General features: G+C 54.0%; 9 protein-coding genes across 9 annotated transcripts; 4 read left to right on the top strand and 5 right to left on the bottom strand.

Annotated features, from left to right (window-relative positions):
- Positions 1 to 180: 180 nt before the first annotated feature.
- DSM5745_10665 (uncharacterized protein) lies at positions 181 to 991 on the bottom strand (the record flags this gene model as incomplete). Its single annotated transcript, XM_026752681.1, has 2 exons — positions 181 to 404; positions 478 to 991. The coding sequence occupies 2 exons, from the start codon at positions 989 to 991 to the stop codon at positions 181 to 183; spliced, it is 738 nt and encodes a 245-aa protein (XP_026598699.1).
- Positions 992 to 2,197: 1,206 nt separating this feature from the next.
- On the top strand, positions 2,198 to 4,866 carry DSM5745_10664 (uncharacterized protein; the record flags this gene model as incomplete). The annotated part of the gene is made up of 4 exons (XM_026752680.1): positions 2,198 to 2,507; positions 2,565 to 2,913; positions 2,966 to 3,506; positions 3,565 to 4,866. 4 exons carry the CDS (start codon positions 2,198 to 2,200, stop codon positions 4,864 to 4,866), a joined length of 2,502 nt encoding a protein of 833 aa, XP_026598698.1.
- A 285-nt stretch (positions 4,867 to 5,151) lies between these two features.
- Positions 5,152 to 6,959, top strand: DSM5745_10663 (uncharacterized protein; the record flags this gene model as incomplete). Its single annotated transcript, XM_026752679.1, has 2 exons — positions 5,152 to 5,427; positions 5,478 to 6,959. The coding sequence occupies 2 exons, from the start codon at positions 5,152 to 5,154 to the stop codon at positions 6,957 to 6,959; spliced, it is 1,758 nt and encodes a 585-aa protein (XP_026598697.1).
- A 1,664-nt stretch (positions 6,960 to 8,623) lies between these two features.
- On the top strand, positions 8,624 to 9,433 carry DSM5745_10662 (uncharacterized protein; the record flags this gene model as incomplete). The annotated part of the gene is made up of 1 exon (XM_026752678.1): positions 8,624 to 9,433. The coding sequence occupies one exon, from the start codon at positions 8,624 to 8,626 to the stop codon at positions 9,431 to 9,433; it is 810 nt and encodes a 269-aa protein (XP_026598696.1).
- A 556-nt stretch (positions 9,434 to 9,989) lies between these two features.
- DSM5745_10661 (uncharacterized protein) lies at positions 9,990 to 12,251 on the bottom strand (the record flags this gene model as incomplete). Its single annotated transcript, XM_026752677.1, has 6 exons — positions 9,990 to 10,889; positions 10,944 to 11,026; positions 11,101 to 11,328; positions 11,387 to 11,716; positions 11,774 to 12,000; positions 12,055 to 12,251. 6 exons carry the CDS (start codon positions 12,249 to 12,251, stop codon positions 9,990 to 9,992), a joined length of 1,965 nt encoding a protein of 654 aa, XP_026598695.1.
- A 314-nt stretch (positions 12,252 to 12,565) lies between these two features.
- On the bottom strand, positions 12,566 to 13,423 carry DSM5745_10660 (SDR family oxidoreductase; the record flags this gene model as incomplete). Its single annotated transcript, XM_026752676.1, has 3 exons — positions 12,566 to 13,145; positions 13,196 to 13,371; positions 13,415 to 13,423. The coding sequence occupies 3 exons, from the start codon at positions 13,421 to 13,423 to the stop codon at positions 12,566 to 12,568; spliced, it is 765 nt and encodes a 254-aa protein (XP_026598694.1).
- Positions 13,424 to 13,590: 167 nt separating this feature from the next.
- Positions 13,591 to 15,156, top strand: DSM5745_10659 (uncharacterized protein; the record flags this gene model as incomplete). Its single annotated transcript, XM_026752675.1, has 5 exons — positions 13,591 to 13,644; positions 13,689 to 14,473; positions 14,517 to 14,663; positions 14,707 to 15,034; positions 15,085 to 15,156. 5 exons carry the CDS (start codon positions 13,591 to 13,593, stop codon positions 15,154 to 15,156), a joined length of 1,386 nt encoding a protein of 461 aa, XP_026598693.1.
- A 736-nt stretch (positions 15,157 to 15,892) lies between these two features.
- Positions 15,893 to 16,781, bottom strand: DSM5745_10658 (uncharacterized protein; the record flags this gene model as incomplete). Its single annotated transcript, XM_026752674.1, has 2 exons — positions 15,893 to 16,100; positions 16,216 to 16,781. 2 exons carry the CDS (start codon positions 16,779 to 16,781, stop codon positions 15,893 to 15,895), a joined length of 774 nt encoding a protein of 257 aa, XP_026598692.1.
- Positions 16,782 to 17,819: 1,038 nt separating this feature from the next.
- Positions 17,820 to 19,373, bottom strand: DSM5745_10657 (acyl-CoA dehydrogenase family protein; the record flags this gene model as incomplete). Its single annotated transcript, XM_026752673.1, has 6 exons — positions 17,820 to 17,985; positions 18,051 to 18,354; positions 18,399 to 18,486; positions 18,540 to 18,770; positions 18,825 to 18,908; positions 18,960 to 19,373. The coding sequence occupies 6 exons, from the start codon at positions 19,371 to 19,373 to the stop codon at positions 17,820 to 17,822; spliced, it is 1,287 nt and encodes a 428-aa protein (XP_026598691.1).
- Positions 19,374 to 20,085: the final 712 nt, after the last annotated feature.

Raw genomic sequence — 20,085 nt, 5'->3', positions numbered from 1 at the left:
TCCGGCTCGGACACTGAAAATGAGAAGCGAAGCAATTCGCGAGAAAGAAGGAGGGTGATAGTGGGCTCGTAACAACATTGTCTGCCGTATCTATATGCTTTAAGTATATACCAGAAGACGCCTTAAGCATTAGCTTCGCATAGACAGAAACCTTCTATCTAATCCCCCACGTGTATCGGCCTAGTCCTTTGTCGCTTTATACAACTCCGTAACGCGCCTCGCCAACTCCTCCGACTCGGCTTTAACCCATGGCATCGCGTGGTGGTAGTTGATCTCGTACAATATCGCTTTCTCTCGATCGAAGTATTGCCGCAGCTGGTCACGCCCATACGTCAAGAACTCGTCCCTGAGCCCGTGCACGTGGAGGGTCGGTATCCGGACGATCATGTCGGGCTCGTCGAGCTCTATCCATCCCATTAGCACATTGTTCTAGATTGGAATCACCTCAAAAGAAATGGCAAGCAAGAGAAAACATACTGAATCCAACCTCGCTCTCCATCGGCCGTCCACCGCCATTGCACATAACCCCAAACTTCAACTTGATGTCCTTACCAACACTCCTCTTCCCCTTCCCCTGTTTTTCAACCTCATCCCACCGTTGCTGATTCAACAACAACCCACTCGCAATCCTCGTCCCCTGCGAGAACCCCATCACACCAACCCAAGCCTCATTCCCAAAGCCCTTCTCGCGCGCACGCTCCTCCATAAGCTTCAACACTCTCTCAATCCCATCCCGACCCGAGGTATCATACCCAGACCCATCAGCCTTGGAGTTATCGGACTCCGGCTCGAACCAGGACTTGTACGGGCCGTAGTCTGCGAACGCGGGGAGGACGCCCGGGCCAGCGGAGCGCGGAAACGGGCCATTAAAGAACTCGAGCGTGAATTGCTTTGCGAGGAGCGTTGCAAGGAACGAGCATTGGATTTCGTAGATCGCGGCGCTGGAGCCGGAGCCGTGGAAGCAGGCGATGCGGGGGAGGGGCGCGGGCATTGTGTTTTGGGTCGGTGGGGTGAGGAATCGTGTTTGGCGGTTTGTTCGAGGAAAATATAGGTTGGTCCCGCTATATGAGAGATGGCCGTTAGTTGAACTTGCGCTGTCTCTCTAAGGTAACTGGTGACTGTGAGGACTCGAAATTGGTGTTAACAAAGAGCTGAGATGAGTCGCGGTGGGACTGGACTCGACATCGAGGGGTAAGCATTTAGCGCCCTTTATCATGAGCACAACTATGCTTAATTAGTGCAGCAGTTGTGCAACCAAGACAAACCAGTACAGTGACTTTATCTCAGCCACATGCTCAAGTGTGTATCCAGTCTCCGCATAAACGCTAGTTAATGAGTTCGAAGCTTCAAATACTTCCCAAAGCCATCGAAACCAAGCACTGCGTTGAGGAGGCGGGAGCCTGGGACTGAAGACCTTTTGGAACCCTGGATCTTTCCATCAACATCGTGCTCTCTTCCATTTTAATCGCAAAGGCAAGATTCAAGAACAGTAAAACAGTGAATTTAAACAGGCCTCTGAATACAAATGGTTGGCGCAAGATATGAAGATCATACCAAACAGCCTGCAGCTTTGATGGCCAGAGGGCGACCAATTCCGATAGGTACCGACTGGTTCTATGCTCTGATTCCATCTTCCAGGTCTACAGCACCAGGCTCGAACTCTGACCCCACCGATCCTTGTGCGTACCTCACTCGGGAACTGTTTATGGGTTCTATGGTAATGAGTTGCAAGTCCTTGGCCGAAAATAGGTACTATCGAACCATGAGCTCGTGAAACAACACTTACCCGCACCTCCATTCTCAGCAATAATCGCCCAAGCCCGGATACAACACCAAACAAAGAATAACCTTACTTACCACCTTGGAAAACTCCCGACCGTGGGTGAGTGTCTTCTCCTTTGTCAAGGTCTCTTACTACCTTTGTGCCAAAATAACATCCTGTCTTTGTGATCCCTGTCCCCTTGAGTTCTTCAACAGAGGTGGCTTTTATCATTCCCCATTTTCTTGCCAGTTTCCCTTAAGCAAGTTCTTCTCTGCTTTCAAATCTCTCAATCACTAATACTACTGCTATACTCATCCGTCATTATCTCATTTCTTCAAGACAAATCTAACCTCGAAGATGCCGAAGAGAAGCACCAAGAAGGCCAAACGCGCCACAACCGTCAGAAAAAGGTTGACCAGAAGCATGGGTGCCAAAATGGCTGAGGCACAGGATCGCGAACCGCAGGAGGATCATGAACCCGAAAAGGAAGTGAAAAAGGAACCGGAAGAGGAATTGAGAAAGGATCCTGAGCCCCTAAAATTCCCTGAACCTGAAGAGCTTCTCAAGCGCGCAGGAATTCCTCAGCCAAAAGAGAATCGTCAGCCCGAAAAAAGGTCTGGGCCGGAAGAGCTTCGCGAGCCCGAAGTGAACCCTGAGCCTGAACCAAGCCCTGAACCCGAACAGGATCCTTTGCCTGAAGACCGAGATGCATTGGGTAAAGCAGGAAAGGAACAGGCTGAGCGCGGTGAGCTTTTATGCCGTGCAGTACCGTACATAGTCGTTTCCTGCTAACATTTCCCAGAGATACCTAACCTAGGAGTCGAAGGCGCGCTTATTGCCCGCCACCTCAAGATAACAGCCGACTACGACTGGACGGACGGACCAAAATCACCTTCCACGAGAAAGCAGAAAGCCGCCATGGTCCTTCAACGCCGTGGCTACGAAGACGTGGAGGGGTGTTCACATTGTATGGAAGGTGGCCGCGTATGGAGGCACTGCGTGATGGCACCAAGGATACCAGGCCATAGTGATTACAAGGATATCATTTACTCCTTCCAAGGGGGAGCGTGCGCGAACTGTATCTGGGACGAGAATAAGTGCGAATTCGCCTCCGCTGACAACCTCGCCAGGCTGACACAGGCGAATATCGGGTGAGTTACCCATAGAGTTTCTTTTCCTTGGGCTATCTAATGACGGTTGCAGGTGTGTTTTGACGAACGGTAGGAAGATCCTGCATGACGAGATCGAGGCTCGCATCCAAGCGGCAGCGGAAAATTCGAACGCGGATAGTTACAACACTGTCAATGGAGAGGGCCTCCGCGAGGCCAATGAAGGCGCAAAGAGGAACGGGATAAGGGAGGTGGGGGTAAAGGAGGAGGAGCAGGAGCCAGGGCTCATATCGGCCCCTGCCCACCAACCCAAGCGAAACATTCAAACAATCCCCTCGTCCACCTTCTTCGGGGCGTTCTTGCCTGGCAGGGACTTTACACGCGTGGGTGTCAACGCCGACCGGGGCCCAAAATGTGCCTTCGACGGCGACGAGCTCAAGTTTCCCATTCCCAGGGATATCTGGGAGAGTCCCAGGAGGCTCATTACTGCGCGGTCCGACCTCGCGACTTTTGCCAGCATCGCGGATGCTCGACTGTACGAGCTTGGACAGGGCGACCAAGACAACGACTATCTGTTCTGGCAGAACGAGGCGCGCCGTATCCCTAGCCTCTACAAACTGCCCCCATCCAAAACTGTAAGTGGAATGTAATCCCTGGTAAAGGTTGACTGATGGCTGACTGTGATACCGACAGTACCCCCGCATTCCCATCGATCCGCCTCGACTTGACAAGCATCAGGGTATAACCCTTGCAAAACCGGCAGCTCCGAATAGAGAGAGTCAGGCTAAAGCCGCCGCTCTACGGAAAGTGGTCGACACTAGCGAAAAGCCTGTTATCAGTAAGCCTGTGCTCTCCATGGGCGTTAGCAGTGTTAGCGGCGTCATCCCAGTCCCCCAACCGTCCCGCAATATATTTCCGCTGCAGCTTAGCTTGGACGACCTTACAGGTAAAGACTCCAAAGTACCTGAACCACGTGAGGATAGTCGTGAGGCTGTACTGCGTCAACAAAGGCTTGCTTTAGCAGCTATGGCCCGCACGTCTGGCAAGCCTCTTGGCCAGGTAATCCGCGAAGCCCAGGAAGCGCAGAAATCCCGTAAAGATGCGCTGGTCCGCTCATTCCCCCCAGTCAAGAGCCTCGTTGATGGAGAGAAGGAAAGCAAGTCGGGCAAGTCTCTTAGCCAAGTACTCCGCGAGGCTGATGAAGCGCAGAAACCCGTTGAAGGTGCATTGGCCCGATCATTCTCCACAGTCAAGAGCCTCTTTGTCGGAGAGAAGGAAAGCACTGAAGTGCGCGAACCCCATGAAGGGCAGAAAGCCCCTGAGGCGCAGAAAGCTCTTGATGCGCAGAATATTCTTGAAGTGCAGAAAGCCCTTGTAGCGCACAAAGCTCTTGAAGCGCAGAAGGCCATTGAAGCACAGAAAGCCGTTGAAGCGCAGAAAGCTCTTGATGCGCCAAAAGCCCTCGAAGCGCACAAAACTCTTGAAGCGCAGAAAGCCCTCGAAGCGCAGAAAGCCCATGAAGATGCGATAAACAAATCAGTCCCCGGGATTTTTAAGAACGGAGTGGATAGCCCCGAGTTTCGCGTGGCGCGTGCTGAGCACGTTGCCCGTTTGGCTGCGATAGGCCATTTAGAGGGCAAAGAGAAGGCTCACAGGTATTGGGAGACACTTCGTGAAGACGAGCGTAAAGCGCAGGAAGCGCCGGCTGCGCAAGATGCCTCTGCCTCTAAGCCCAACAAGACGCCTGCAAGCCCAGAGCGAGGAAGGAAGAGGAGTCGTGACGGGGATGTTCCGGACTCGGTACGCGAGTCCAAGAGGGTGTGTGATGATGGTGAGGAGGTGCCGAAGACACAGGAACCATCCACGCATACTGTGCCAGAAGCTACAAAATCTTCTGCGGAGCAAAAGCCAGCGCCAGAGACTTCAAAGCCGGCTGAAGAAGTTCCAGCAGCCCAAGAACAAGCTGTGGATGAATATGAGACTGCGAGTGAATGAGTGCGTCCCTGCTGGACAGGCAACAAGGGAGTTGATGGTGGAGGCTGGTGAATTTTGAGGTGTTGCAAAGTCTATATTCACTTTCTTAGGTTATTCACTGTTATGTAGTTTTGACCTTTTGACCTTTTCCTATATCTATCTGCAATGGTTCCTTTCCTTCCTGCTCTCCTGCCTCTCTCCACCATCTTTTCTACCTGTTCTCCATACCGTAACACTTCCATCTCATTGATCTACTTCTGTCTTGCGCGCAGCCAAACTCCCAGTACGTAAGGATAGCCTCTCAGGATGGCATCGCAGCAAAAGGCCGCTGGTCTCCCCTCAAAACCTCCGCAAGGTATTCCACGCCCATTGCGCCCACTGCAACACAAGCTTCCCTCCTCCATTCACCAACGCACCTTTCCACAACTGCAGCGAGTTTCGCATGATCGCGTGGAGCTGGGAAATGGATCGAACGTTCCAAGCACTAGACCTGGCTGCCGCTGCCCTCGCTGCGGTTCGCCGCGGGGTCACCGGCCAGGCTGTGCTGATTTCAACATCGCCAACGAACGCAAAGAACACAAGGTAAGTCGTTCTATCCCTGTATTACCCGGCTAACACATCGCGATACACAGGAACTCGAGCGCAAGAAAGCCATCAAGCAGAACCAGTACGAGGCGTCTCGTGGAGCTGGACTCAACGTGCCAGTGTCTGCTGCTGATGCTCCGTACGGCCTTGCCATCTACCCTCCTGGCTCTGCTCCCCCTCCTCCGTCTGCATGGCCAGCTGCCGTGATCGATCTGACCGATGATACTCCTGCGACTTTTGCCTCGTCCTTCCTGAACACTGAGCCAGCGTTATCCCGAATTCGTCAGAACACATCTGCGGCAGAAGCCCCGTTGTCTGCTACAGTATCCAGCTCAAACGAGAACCATCAGCCGCTGTTCCCGCCTCGCCGTTCAGAGGATGATGCCTCTTCCGCGCCTTATTCTCCCCCTGCGGCTATCCCCCATAGCAGTCCCACCTCCTACCAGCCAACATCGGCTACTTCAGCTGGCACACCTGCGTTGTTCGGACATCGCGACACCTTCCCCTTCACTCTGGCTGCCCGTCATCGTTCACCATTCGACCTGAGCTCCGGACTTCCCTCGCCAGATGACTCTTTTGCATCGTTCACTGAACCCGCTACTTTCGCCGCGGGGAGAGTGTTTCGCCTGGAACCGCGTCGCTTCTCTCAGACCCCGACCCAGCGCCTATCTCTGGTGGATCGACGCCCTGCGCTTGCTCCGTTTGCATCCCAGACCTTCTCCAGACAACATGTCCCAGTCACAATCGGCCCTCGTGCAGAGGCGCCCGCGTCCGGACCTTCTCGCATGCCCACCTCCACTTCCGATCCTCGCCTCAACACAAATGGAAAACGGTCTTTCGGAGACTCCTTCGAAAACGATAGCCTTTTCGTTTCTCCTTCTCCGACGGAGCCTCGTCCTCTCTTCGATCTCCCTCCTACGCCCCCCCGCGCCGGCCCCCCCGGTGCGCTCGAACGTGCGAAAGATACTCCCGATGCAAACGCGAACTCGTACCGACCTTCGCTCTCGCAGCCGACTGGTACTGGAAGACGTGTCTGCCTGTTCACCAACACCTCCGCCAAGCGTACCGGTATGCCCACACCTCCTGCCGCCATGAATACCGCTCCCCCGGCACCCGCCTGGCCTGCGTCGACTTCGGTTTCCACTTCCACTTCCGCAACCAGCTCGGGCATTCCGGCGTTTACATCGGCTGTTCCTGCCTCGTCGCATCCTGCACCCCCTGTCCTTCCCCGCCCTGTACCCGGGTACGTCTGGATCGGAAGCGGCTGGCATGGACCCGTTTGGACGTGTGCCTTGCCTGCTCATATGGGCGGGAATCCGGGCGATATTCGTGCGCGTGCGGATGGAGGGGATCAGATTGCGTCTGCTAAGAAGAAGAGAAAGGGTAGCTTTTTCGAACTTGCTGATGCCACTGATGAGTCTGAGAGTGAAGGGGGGGTGTCATCTGAGGAACCAGTGGCGTCACCTAAGAAGGTAGTTCGCCTCAAACTCAATCCTCGCCCCAGGCCGCCCCGTGAGTCGTTCAGGTGATTGGAGCGGAGGGTTTACCTCGTCTCTAGGTTAGGGTTTGCTTGCTGGAAGTGGACATATCCTGCTACTCTTGTTATCAATTTAGCCTTTCTTTTCCTACGTGGTTATTCATCATGGGATGTCGATGGGGGCAAGCTGGATATGCTAAGCCTTGATTTTGGCATGGACTCCGCATATCTGCCTGGCTAAGCTGTGTTCTGTCTCCTCATATTTCTTTCATATTACTTCAATGGATACTCGTTCTGCATTGGTCGAACAAGCTAACCGGTTGGTTTCGCCATGGCGCACAGCAACTTGCACTTAGATACCTAAAGCCTGTAAAGCAACTCGAATAGATTGTGTAGACCCGACTCAGCTTGCGCGTATCTTTTGTATGAGCCCGGCAAGGTGATTTCTCACTCTACACGTAGAAGCTAGCTCCGTAGCGCAAGGGCCACGTACCGGTACCGTATGCTCTTGGCATCTCAACGCTCACTTCAGGCCCGATGAGAGAGCTCGAGATTCGAGATCCTCAACGTGAGAGAGCGCAGAGCGTGAAAAGGCGTCAATCCTGCAGCTTGGCTTCTCTTGCCGCTGCCTAACCTCAAGAACACAACATCTGTGGCTGCTAGATAGCACGTTAGTCCTCATTGTTAAGTTTGGCCATGAATAAGGACTTGGGAATGCTTAGACCAGGAGTGAGATGGGCGGGGAGTATCCCTATGGTACTTTGAATTGCACCCGGGGCGTCCATCATCTCTCGAAGCCTTGCCTCATGAGCAAAACATGACAAAAAAGATATCAGCCAAGAGGACGTTCGTCTGTGCCAACGCTCTACGATAAGCTACCTGGTCTTGAAGGTCTTTGACTGAGAGACGTTCATGGAGAATCCTCAAGAAAAGGCTGGCAAGAAGAAAGGTTGACCAGAACAGGAGTCGAACCTCCATCTCCCAGCAGCCCCCGGTCCCTGGTGCCCTCACATAAATCGCCCAACACAAATCGGGCCATAAGAGGCTTGATGTGCAGCCCATTGGCTTGCGACATCTCACACAGGTCGTAAGGGGCTGGGCGCTCGACCATTGAGCTACCTGGTCTTGTTGCAGGGTTTTATTCCAATTGAGCTATGTACACGTCAGTGGATTGATCTAGGATAGCGCTGGTGTTGTCTCGTAGGTACAGTGGTACGGATATACCTGGGTATGGGCAGACCTGGCCAACTCAGAATCAATTACGTTGGCGGAAGACTCATCTGGCAAAGTTGAGGCAATAATAGACTGAGTTGAAGCGTTTGGCGGGGGCTACATCGCTGGTGTTTGCCTTTCTCTCTGGCGTTTGCTCAGATCTCGAGGGCATCCTCATCTCTCCCCGGCAACACTCATCTCCCCCCGGCAACACTCATCTCCCCCCGGCAACACTCATCTCCCCCAAATTCAGTCTCTCTCACATCCCTCTCGCCTACAACACCGCATTAGAACCTGTGAGTAGCTCACTCTTCTGTCCCTCCCACTCACATATCCGATATCCGCTATCTGCATTCGGTCCTCCAACCTTCAGCCTTCGAGCTTCCCACATTCTTCCAGCGTAGAGCCATGCTAATGCTAACACAACTCGAGCCAGGGCATCTTCCAAGGTGAAAACATCTTCAAACATTCTGACGCCACATCGTCACCACCACACACCAAACCATGCCTCGAAAACAAAAACGAGCCAGCGTTGTATGCGCCGCCTGCGGAGGGAAAGGCCATTTCGCGCGCGAATGCCCTTCCCGTTCAGGCGTGAAGAAGCAGGAGACCACCCACCTGAACACGCCTCGCAACACAAACCCACATGTCAATATCTGCGGTGTCTGCTGGGGAGGAGGTCACTTCGCGCCTGATTGCCCTTCCCGTTCAGGCGTGGGGGAGCATGAGCGTAAGGCTGATTGTTACCGTCCTGCTCAAGCACCGCCACCACCACCACCTCCTCCTCCCCCTCGCGCACTTCCTCGCAACTCCGTGCTTACCCCATCTGGGAACCTGGCGCCTTTAACTGGCGTTCGTATGGATCCCCATGAGTTTACTGGCGTAACTCGGGATTCTCAAAAGCCTCTCCCAGGTGGTGGTACTTGGAAGCCTGCGTTCAGATCAACCCGCGTTTTACAGAACCGTCCCTTGAACAATGTTCCAGGACAATTTGATAACCGGCCAAAACCGCTCACACATCCTGATTGTCTCGCCCTGATGTCTTCTCGGGAGTCGGCTACGCCCCCCTCGCACAATCATCATCCCGAGTTATCAGAGCAGACTCCATGCATCCCTGAACAACGTTCTTCGTCCCCCGTCGACCTCATCGACCTTTTCACGCCCCCACGCCAGGGATTGACGCGCAATTCGCACCCTCCGCCCTCGAACCTATCTGGTTCCGCCTTGGAATTCGAATCTCCTACTAATCTGATGGGCGAGCTAGAAAGGGCCTTTGGCCTCCTTTCCCTGTCGCGATGTCGGGGTACAGACTGACTGGTAGGAGGTGGACGTGGAGTACGAGCCCGAGGTCTCTGCTTGAAGTGGTTGCGAGTCGATATCTGTTCTCGGGTCAAGGTATGAGTTCTGAATGTCAGAGAGGAACTCTCTGGTTCTCAGATACTAAGCTCTTTGCGTTCGTTCGGCGTTCGACCTCTTCAAGATATGTCCCTCTAGCGTTGCCATGTTTGAATCTTGCCATTGTCTGTGGCTTTTTATCATGTCATGATGTACGAGTACGTTTATTTTGATGCTAAGAGCAATCTAGTCCGTTCTTTTCGCTCATTTCCAACCATTCCTTTGCCTTGCATTGCGAGTTTCTTCGGGAGAAGTGATATAGCTGGATAATTGTTCGTATATTTACCTAAACCATCCCAAGCAGCTTGAAAGACCTCATGACAGCACTAACATCCCGTCGTCGCTGGTGAAGCCATCTCACTTAGCTGGAGTTATATAACCTGTTATAAATGTTCTTTGAGCATATCGATATATCTGAACAGCATTACACCAATGTATCTAACCAGACAACCAACAAAACCCTACAGGATTCCATCTACGACAAAAACCCAAAGTACTCCTCAACCCACCGTCCCGCCTCCGCACCCTGGCTAACATCCCAGCTCCCAAGGGCCCCAATATACCCATCCGGCCGGACAAGCACAATGCCCGCCTGACTCTCCGATAACGTACCACTGCCAGTCCACTTGTCAATGCACCCATCCACATCATCGAGATAGATCGTCCATTGGCTCTTCCGCAGCGCAGGCGGCAGATCCGCTAGTTCGAAAACCTCTCTCTTCGACGCCGTGATGAGCGATAGGGTCAGGATATCTGAGACAGCTGTATACCGCTCCGGAACCTGGTAGGCATCGCGCGCAGCCCATCCTCTTGAGCGAGTGGTATACGAGGACCGAGCTTTCTGTGAAACAGTCGAGAGGACGGACGACGGCTTGGCGATCGTCTCGCAGACGGAATCAAGGAACCCCGTCCCCCTTGCGGCCTCGATATCCGGGATCAGGAAATACAGCTTGAATTGGCCTAACAGCGGGATATCGAGCTGGATGTCCACCGGGTTGACGTCGATATACCGCCTTGCTTTTGCCGGGATCATGAGTGCGCCTGGCCGGAGTCGTAGCCCAGCGCCGCTCTTCTCATCCAACCCCATCGTCAGAATCCCTTCCTTATATTCAGCCCCAACACCCGAAATAAACCGAATATTGTCGTCGAAGTTCTTGGCCAGAGCCGCCTCCCCGGCTTCAAAAGCAGCGCAGTGCTCGGCGTCAAAGGCGATTAGGTCGTTTGCGATCTTCCGCCGCTCGGACTCGTATGTTGAGAGCAGCGATGCGGATGCGAGGCCCCGCGCCACGAGGTTCAGTTTCCAGGCCAGGTTGAACGAGTCGTGCATGCTTGTGTTTGCGCCTTGCGCGGCGAGCGCGGAGTGGCAGTGGCCGGCCTGGCGAGTTTGTTAGTAAGATACCGGGGGTGTGATGGGGGAGAGGAGATGTACATCGCCAGCGATGAAGATCTGGTTGTTCGCGTCCGAGAAGTGTCTAGCGACGCGCTGGCCGACGACGTAGTTTCCGAACCACTCTATGACGCCCGTTAGCTTCAATGTTCACTTTCATTTTGGAATCAGAAGACGGGTGTAGAGGCGTCTGGCGTACCGATTGACTTCCACTCCAAGTTAAACGGCTTCATCGCTTCCTTCGCCCTGTTCATAACGTATTCCGGCGTCGCCTTGGCCTTGTCGACGCGCTCGCCTGCCGTTGCACTAAGCTCGACGTATAACCTCGTCATGCCTCGCTCGCGCGGAATCCATAGAATCGAGCCAACTGTATGTGAGCGGACGGCGACCTTGCTCCAGAGGTCGGGGAAGTCTGTTTCAATTACGCCTGTCAAGGACCCCATTAGTAGCCGTCATCCACAGAGAGGTTAGAAGGAGATGTATACCGTCAAGAACGCCCCAACTCGCATTGCTCATCTCCCCCTCAAGCTGTGCGTCGGGGATAAACTCCCTAACTTTCGATCGTGCCCCGTCACATCCAACCAGGTAATCTGCCTGTATAACCTTCTTCGTCCCCGTACTCCGGTCCTCGTATATAACGTCTAACTTCCCCTCCGGCGTCCGCTCGCACGACACAAACGGACTATTCCGCGTCACGGACACCCCCCGCTCCGCCAAATCGTCAATCAGCACGTCCTCCAGCATCCCCTGATGCGCGAGGAGGATATACGGATCCGATGCGCCGACAAGGTGATCTGGGTAGTGGATCTGCCGGCCTTTTCGGGATAGAGGGTGCGAGTCCGTTGAGTCCTAGACGCCGCTGTCAACACTACCATACATTATACTCATCTTAACCAAGAATATGAGGGGTGAAGAGGCCCGCACCCAGAACGAAATATCGTAAACCCGCGCCCCATTCGCAATCAAGCTATCCGCCAGCCGCAGCTGCTTCAGCGTCTCGATGGTCTTCGGCTGGATCCCGTCTGCTTTTCCGGTCGTGGTCCTGTCGGCCCGGTCGTCGAGGAGGACGATGGGGATGCCGAAGCGCGTGAGGTTTACTCTGCATACCATACCTGTCAATACGCGACTATAGGATAATTGAAGGGTGGCTCACGCAAGCATCAAGCCCGACGGGCCCGCGCCGACAATGACGACAGTTGTTTCGCCGGCGGGAAGGGCATCGGTATCGGTATTGCAGGTGCCGTTTGCGTAGCCTTGGTCGTGGTCTGCGCTTGGGGCCATGGTGTCGATACTCTTCCTAGGACTTGCGGCTGAGCTGGCGAGATCGGCCTGGGAGGCTGTGCGCTTCATGACTGTTATACTTTTGGCATTGACGATTCTGCGGCGATTGCATGTCGGCGATTGTCCAACAGTGGGAGGTGGGAGGGAAGCTCCAGCGGATTTGGAGTTGGTTGGACTTGGAGACGATTGGGGTCGCGGGTGGAATTCCGAACCCCCACCTCTGATAACAACACCTATCCCCTCACTTCCTGCATGATACGAGCTTTGTGCGACTTTGGGAGAGGAGTAAGGCTCGTAATTTATGATAGAGACTAGATGAAGACCGTAGATCGTACGATGAATCGGTATGGCAGTTAAGTTAATCAAACTTAGATCAATTGACACTATGAGATCCTAGTAACTCCCCCATCAACCACAACATCCTGCCCAGTCATGTACGAGCTGGCATCGCTGGCCAAAAACACACAAGCGCCCATGATATCCTCCGGCTCCGCGATCCTCTTATTGATCGTCTCCGTCTTCCACCCCTCAACCAGATGCGAAAATGCCGCCGTCATCTCCGTATTCACATACCCCGGGCTGATCGAATTGACCCTGATCCCATACTCCGTCAACTCCTTCGCGATGGCCGGACACATCGCGCGCACCGCGCCCTTTGTACCACAGTATGCTGAACAATTCTGATCGCGAACCGCGACGTAGCTGGCCATGCTGGCGACGAGGATAATGCTGCCGTGGCGTGTGCCGTTGGCGATCATCTGCTTTGCTGCGTATTGCGCGGTGAAGTACAGGCCCAACACGTTGATCGACAGCAGATCGTGGTGTTCGTCGTAGGTGAAGTCAAGGAAGCGAGTGTGGCGATTTATCCCTGCGCAGGGGACGCAAATGTCGAGTTTGTTGTCGAAGTCTTTTTGGAATTGCGCGAAGCCGGCTTTCAGGGAATCTTGCGAGGAGACGTCGACCCTGTCGTAGAAACCATTAGTGAGGCCGGATGGTACCTGTAAGGATCATACTTGTAGTAGGCCGTCCGGACATTGCACTCCTTCTCGATTGCGCTGAAGTCAGGCGATTGCTCGATAACGTCGAAGACGGCGACATCTGCACCAGCTTCAGCCAGCCCCCGCGCAAAAGCAAGTCCGCATCCTCGCCCGCCACCGGTAACAAGCGCTGTCCGACCTTTCAAGGAGAACTGTCCGATCAGCAATGTCAGCAGTAAGGACAATCGAACCTACCCGATCCATGATGTGGAATGATGTCGGACTTGCTACCCTCGGTCGGCGTCCCATTTATGTGTTGATAACATCCCCCACTCTTGCACTTTGCTCGTTGGAGTAGAATACACACCGATAGCGATAAATAGAATAACGCATCGCGATACATGCTTGTCCCGGTCAAAGAATCAAGAACAATGTCCATTCCAATCGCAGAGAAGCAGTTTCGGCACGAGTCGGGGAAGCTGGAGGTGAGTCGTCGCGACGACAGGAGAACACCCCACTAACAACCCAGATCGTTGTCGTCGGCGCTGGTCTAGCAGGTGTCGGCGCAACGATAGCATGTCTTCTCGCCGGCCACAATGTCCACCTTCTCGAATCGGCGAAAGAAATCGGAGAGATTGGTGCCGGTATCCAAGTCCTTCCTAATTCCTCGCGCGTCCTGCAGCACTGGGGACTCGAGGCGGCGTTGATGGAGCATGCGACGGTCCCGAAATTCTGCAACTTCCTCGGATGGAAGGGGAATCTCATTTCGTCGCTGGACTTCAAGGCTTCCGAGGCGCAATATCCGGGGACGTGGTATCGGGATTTCCATCGCGCAGACCTGCACCGGTGTTTAGTCGCTAGGGCTGTTGAACTAGGGGCGAGGTTATCGTGTAACACGCGGGTGGTGGATGTTATTCCTAGTGAGGATGGGACGACATCGACCGCTATTACCGCGGACGGAAGAGAGTTCGCGGGTGATCTGGTAGTTGGGTGCGACGGGGTGTTCAGCAAACTCACCGAGTCATTACTGCAAAGACCAGAGCCGCCCTTGAAGACGGGCGACCTTGCATACAGATTGTTGTTGGACACCGAGGAGATGCTCAAAGACCCAGACTTGCGGTCATTCGTCACAGATCCTCAAGTCAACTACTGGCTCGGCCCAGACAAGCACGCAGTCAATTATGTTTTGCGAGGTGGAAAGCTGTTCAACATGGTCTTGCTCGTTCCCGACGATATTCCTGAAGATTCATTGGCGACCACGGTGGAAGGGAATGTGGAGGAGATGTGCTCCTTGTTCGAGGGCTGGGATCCGAAGTATGTTTGTCACTGAGTGAGGAGACTCGGCTAACAAAAGCAGGATCGAAAAGCTCTTGAAGCTCTGTCAGTCCGTTCAAAAGTGGCAGCTGTGTATTCGCCTAGGAGAGCACGAGTGGACACACCCATCCGGGTCATGGGTCAACATCGGAGATGCCGTACACGCGACATTGCCTTACCTAGCATCTGGGTATGTCATCCTTGCTCGTGAGGCTCTCCACTAACAAGTACAGCGCTGGCATGGCCTTCGAAGACGGCGCAGTCCTCGGCGAGGTCCTTTCCCGCCTCCCCAACGACCCATCCATCAGCAAGACTTCGCCCGAGTACCTCGCCCAGAAACGCCACGCTCTCGCCGTATTCGAGAAATGCCGCAAGGAGCGCACGCAGATGGTTGTGAAGCGAGGGAACACCCAGCAGTACTTGTACCATCTGTACGACGGGCCTGAGCAGGAAGAGCGGGATCGAAAGATGCAAATGGTGCCGACGCCGGAGGGAGAGTGCTTGGCTTGGAGGGATCCGGGGCTCGCACCGAAGTTGCTTGGCTATGATCATGTCGCAGATGTGAGTTATAAAGCGATTCAAGGAGGAGAGATTTGTACTGACAAACGCAGGTCAATCGGAGCTGGAATACCCTCTCGGAGGCAGCAGTCGTGTCTGAGGAACAGGTAGCGTCGCGTTTATGAGGAATTTAATACTTTGAGAGCATTAGTAACCTTAGCCAGGTGTGGATGCAATGTAAATAGATGGGAAGGTCAATGATCTGAAGTGTTTGAGGCCTGATCTCCGTTGGGTGTTTGTAGCGTGTTTGTAGAGTTCCTCCCGGCCCTTCTTCCCTTCTTCCCTTCTTCCCTGACCAGCACAACCTTCTTAGTCCACCTAACCTGCTTGAGTCAGCTTCTCCTACCATGTCTTATCCTCTTTGGCAACAATGGACCAGTCGAGCAATTAAACTTCGTTATCACATATCAAAGATACTTACTACCGAGAAGCAGGCGTGAGCCAACGGGTTTACTGAACTCGTGTCCTAGTCCTCGCGCCCATTGCTACGGTGGCCTACGAAGCCGACTCAGGATTGCTAAGCAAAGCCCTTTTCCTGGCGGAGCTGCTTGACTCATACCTATACAGGGGCACAAACCCAGTTTGCTTGGTATGTAGCTTCATGTCAAGGATGGCTCGGCTGACAATATCTGAACAACAGACTAACAAGAGCGTCGCCATCAGCCAACTGTTTGTTGCATTATGCAAGCGGCCCGTTCTCATTATATATAAATCGCATAAGTCACAGTAGCTCAACAGTAATCCCGCTAAGGTATAACACCACTAACAGAAGACCCAGACCACCCGGCATAGCCGGGCCACATCAGATGCATAGATCACGTCCTACTCTGCCCTTCCCCTTCCAGCTCATGCACCATCCTATTATCCAGCTCCTGTATCGTCGCCGGTTGCTGCGCGCCCAGCACACCAAGCCCATACATCTGGCCAGCCGGCTGCTGATGATACGCGCCATCGCCAAACCCGCTTTCCGACGGCAAGTGCGGCGAGAGCGAGGGGAGGCTGAAGCCCGTTGACGAGCCGGAGGGCTGCTTTGCGTGTGCTGCCGTTGTGGGACTGGAGAAGTGCGAGTCTAGCAGAGAGGTTAGCTTGCGATTTGTCCAGAGAGAATGGAATGGAAGGGATGGAAGGGGAATGGAAGGTTTCGCGAGCCTTGATAGGGCGACGACGGATACGAATGCTGATACCCGCCATCTGACGGCGTCTGCCCGTGGGGATCCCCAGGCGTTCTGTTCTTTCTCCTTCTCCTCCTCCGCATGCAAAGCCACCCCAGCGCAAGAACAATTCCCAGAGCAGCAACAGCCCCAATCACAATCCCCGCTATCGCGCCGCCCGATAACTCATCCGAGCCCGCAGCCTCATCCCTAAACAACTCATACTGATTCTTATTACCCCCGGCGTCACTCCACGCAGCCTGCACCAGATCCTCGGCCGAGCAGTTTCCCTCAGCGCACGGGTTCTTGAGACAGCAGCCGAGGAACGGCGGGGTCGTGAAGTTGCATGTGTACCAGTGAGCGTTTTCCGCGCCGATGCAAGTGTTGGGCAGGAAGCTGTCGAAGATCGCGGGGTTGAAGGAGGCCGGGTATGTGCCGTTCTCCGGGCACGGCGAGGTGCTCCGGGGCGAGATGCCTGTGCAAGGGTCCGACGAGCAGCAGCCGACGAAGTAGGGCTGGTCCGGGCAGGCGTACCAGGTGCCGCCGGCGGGGCAGTGGAAGTTGCAGGAGGGGGAGGAGGAGTCGGGGCAGGTAGGCATATGTGATGATGGGCTGGGTAGAGAAAGAGAATAGTTGACTGGTGATTCGGAGTGCGTTGTTTGGTGACTGTGTTGACTGTGTTTCAACTTTTCGAAATCCGAAGCGTGGTCTGGGCTGGCTGTCGTAATGAGGGGAAGAATTCAGCTTGACGAGGCTGATGCTGTGAGAGGCGCATCGCTCGAGGCCGTGATAGGCAGGTTCAGGCAGGGATCTAGGAAAAAGCAAGCAGGATGATGCGGCTGACGGACAGTTTGACAGCTCAGGTCTTGTCGGTCCCAGAGGTCTGAGCTTGAGGGCCGAGCTGAATTCAAAGCCCTGTAGACGAAACTATCTTGGTCCTCGAGGTACTGCCGATTCTCCCATCCATGTCTTCGCTTGTCCGGCCTGTGATCTATCTCATGTTCCTCGGTTTTCTGAACCACTTCTGCATGGATTCGCATTCGGACGAAGGAGAGTGAGACGGAGGCTTGGCTGGTATCACCTACTGCGCACCCAACCGGGATTCAATAGAGAGACGGACTAACGAGGCCAAGGTGCATCCTGGCAGCCGGACCATGCTCGATTTCAGGCAGCGACAACTAGCACGGGAAGTCTGCATAAGCTGATGTCATTAGCTAGGCAGGATCATCAGGGTTCTCAGTTCTGGAAAAATATTGCTTTTTCTGGGACAAAGCGAAAGACCAGATGGGAGCTTTGCTTATACGCAGGCCACAGGGATGAAGTTCTAGAAGACGATCGTATTGTTCCCCCATCGGGCATTATATAGTAGATAGTCATGTGCACCGATGATAGAAGCTCTGCGGTTGCGGATGCGGGGAAAGAGAAAATCATGGACAACAAACGGGTTAAAGCATACCAGCAAGGCTCTCCCCCTCAACCTCCGCTCAGTTTACCAGTCCCTGACCTTGTGAATGACCTCCTTCGCGCCGATTCTCTTCATTTAAGATATGTTATGGCCCCAAATTGATTGATACGTTTAGTGAAAGACACTCAACGTGTCTTATACACTCTCAACGTGTCTTATACACTCACTTCGACTACTCCTCCGTCCCAAAGCTCGCGAACCACGGCTGATACCCCTCTGCCATGACCAACTCCTGCAACGCCCGCTTGCGCATACCCACGTTACCGCCATCGAAAATAGGCAACACGAGCGCCGTGGACAGCAGATCCGCAAACGGAAGTTCCGAATTATAGGATGATCTACGAGCAATTATCAGCACTGCGAGGTACATAACGGGATCGGATAATGTTAGGAGGGGACATACACCCCAACGGCATTTATCGCATCAAGGCAAGACTGCACCGCTGCCTCAGCGCAGTGGACCTTTGCTAGGAGTGCGTGTTCCCGCCGCTGGGCATGTTCGCCGGGTCCTGAGGTGAGACAGTGCGCTGCCTTCCAGGTGAGGAAGCGCGAGGTCTCAGTGCGCGTCTTGATGTTGATCAGCAAATCACCGACCGACTGGCGTTGGCCGATGGGAACTGTGCCCCCTCGCGTGTCGCGGGAGAATGCCAGTGCCGCATCGAAGACTGCCCGTTGGATTCCCACGCCCATTGCGCCGACAAGCATGGCTGTTTAATGGTTAGATGGTCATCACTTAAAGGGCGGTACGCACCGGATGTCTCAAATGTCTGCGTGATGATCTCTGCACCAGTACCAGGCGCACAGAGGACGTTCTTCGCTGGGACACGAATATTGGTGTACTGGCAAAGTAAGTATTAGCCAGTATTGGGCTATTACGTTTCGGTGCGAATACCTTGACATGTGGCCCAGAAACCGCCTTATGTCCAGCCGTCTCAACATCTTTCACAATTCGAAAGCTGTCCGGCCCGCTCCGCTCAATGTCTTCGCGAGTCACCAGCAGCACCATGATGAGATCGCGGGGATGCGATGCCCGCTTTACAACATCGTCGTCAATGCATCGGCATACAACGCAGCTCAAGTCCGCGCCCTTATAGTCCCAGCCCGCGGAACTAGTCGCCCACATCTAATGACGCCAATTAGTCTCGCTCATCACCGCGCATTACATCCGGAAGCGTACTTTCTCCCCGTTGAGCACCCACTCATTCCCATCGCGGTACGCAGTCGTCTGCAATCCCGGCGCCCCAGGTTCAAGCCAATTCGCCTAAGCCTCGTCAACGCCACTCAACCATCTGAAAAAGAGAAACAAACATACCACGCCGCCAGGCTCAGAGAAAACCAACGACGCCAACGGCGCCCCAGTCCCGCACAGAAACGGGTCCAAGAACTCCTTCAAATCCGGCCGATACGCCAGCGCCAACGGCGTCAATCCCAACCCCGTCCCGAAGATCGTCAATGATGCCGACGCCTCGACCGCATAGAACTCTTCAACTAGAATCGCCGCTTCAACTAGGCTCTGGCTACTTCCGCCTATCGGGGCGGGTATCTGCCCTCTGATAAAGCCCGCTTTGACTGCGGCCTCATAGATGGGTTTCAGCGATCGGAAACGCTCCTCTTGGTTTGGGAGGTTGGAGTAGATTTCCTTCGCGGGGGCAAGATGAGTGGCTGCGAAAGCGTGCGCCGCAGCGCGGGACTGCTGTTCTGATTCCGAGAGCGTGAAGTCGACCATTTTGGTTCATTTAGGTTTGAAATGAAGCCGGGCTAAGTGCGGGGAAGACGCTCTGTATATGACTTCTAGACCCAGGCCAGGCCACCTGCCAAGTGACACATGGTTAGCTGATGCATCCATTACTCCAACCTCGTCCACCAATTATATTCTAGATAGGAGCCCAGCGAGTAGTCTCTCAAGTTACTGCGCAGAGAGTAAGCTTACTAGCTGTACAGTAACATCTTTCAGAAAATCATAGGTATGTGCTACCGCATCTTGCCCCTTGGTAGGTGCCGGAAGACGCGATGTAGTAGCCAGATCTCGATCTCAATCTTGGACCTTAGCGACTAGCAGCTACTGGTAGTAGCACGGAGTAAATGCCCCAATAAATCTGCGTTTCTACATGCACCGAAAGTCAAGAAGCATCCAGGGGCACATACAAATGTCATCAAATAAAGTCCTTCATATCTCATAAATGCGGAAGTGAGAGGTTTATTGAACTTAGAAATTGGACATGGAGGCAGACACACTGAGACTATTCTTAGCCTGGCAACACTCGAACGTAGGAACCTCGCTATGTAAGGTTCAAAGCATCCAGTACTAGGGTGCCTTGAGGTTGCTCTGAGCAAAGAGGCTTGCGCCCATTGCGTAACGTTTGTTGTCTGGATAGAATCTATCAGCTTAGCGATTCGAGATGACCCGTCGGAGTCGGAGTAAGGGCACATCAGACGTA

This window comes from Aspergillus mulundensis (assembly GCF_003369625.1).
Source record: "Aspergillus mulundensis strain DSM 5745 chromosome Unknown scaffold_16, whole genome shotgun sequence".
In the NCBI taxonomy this organism is placed as follows: Eukaryota; Fungi; Ascomycota; class Eurotiomycetes; order Eurotiales; family Aspergillaceae; genus Aspergillus; species Aspergillus mulundensis.
The sequence above is the reverse complement of the archived record's forward strand: the minus strand, read 5'-3'. Positions and strand labels throughout refer to the sequence as shown.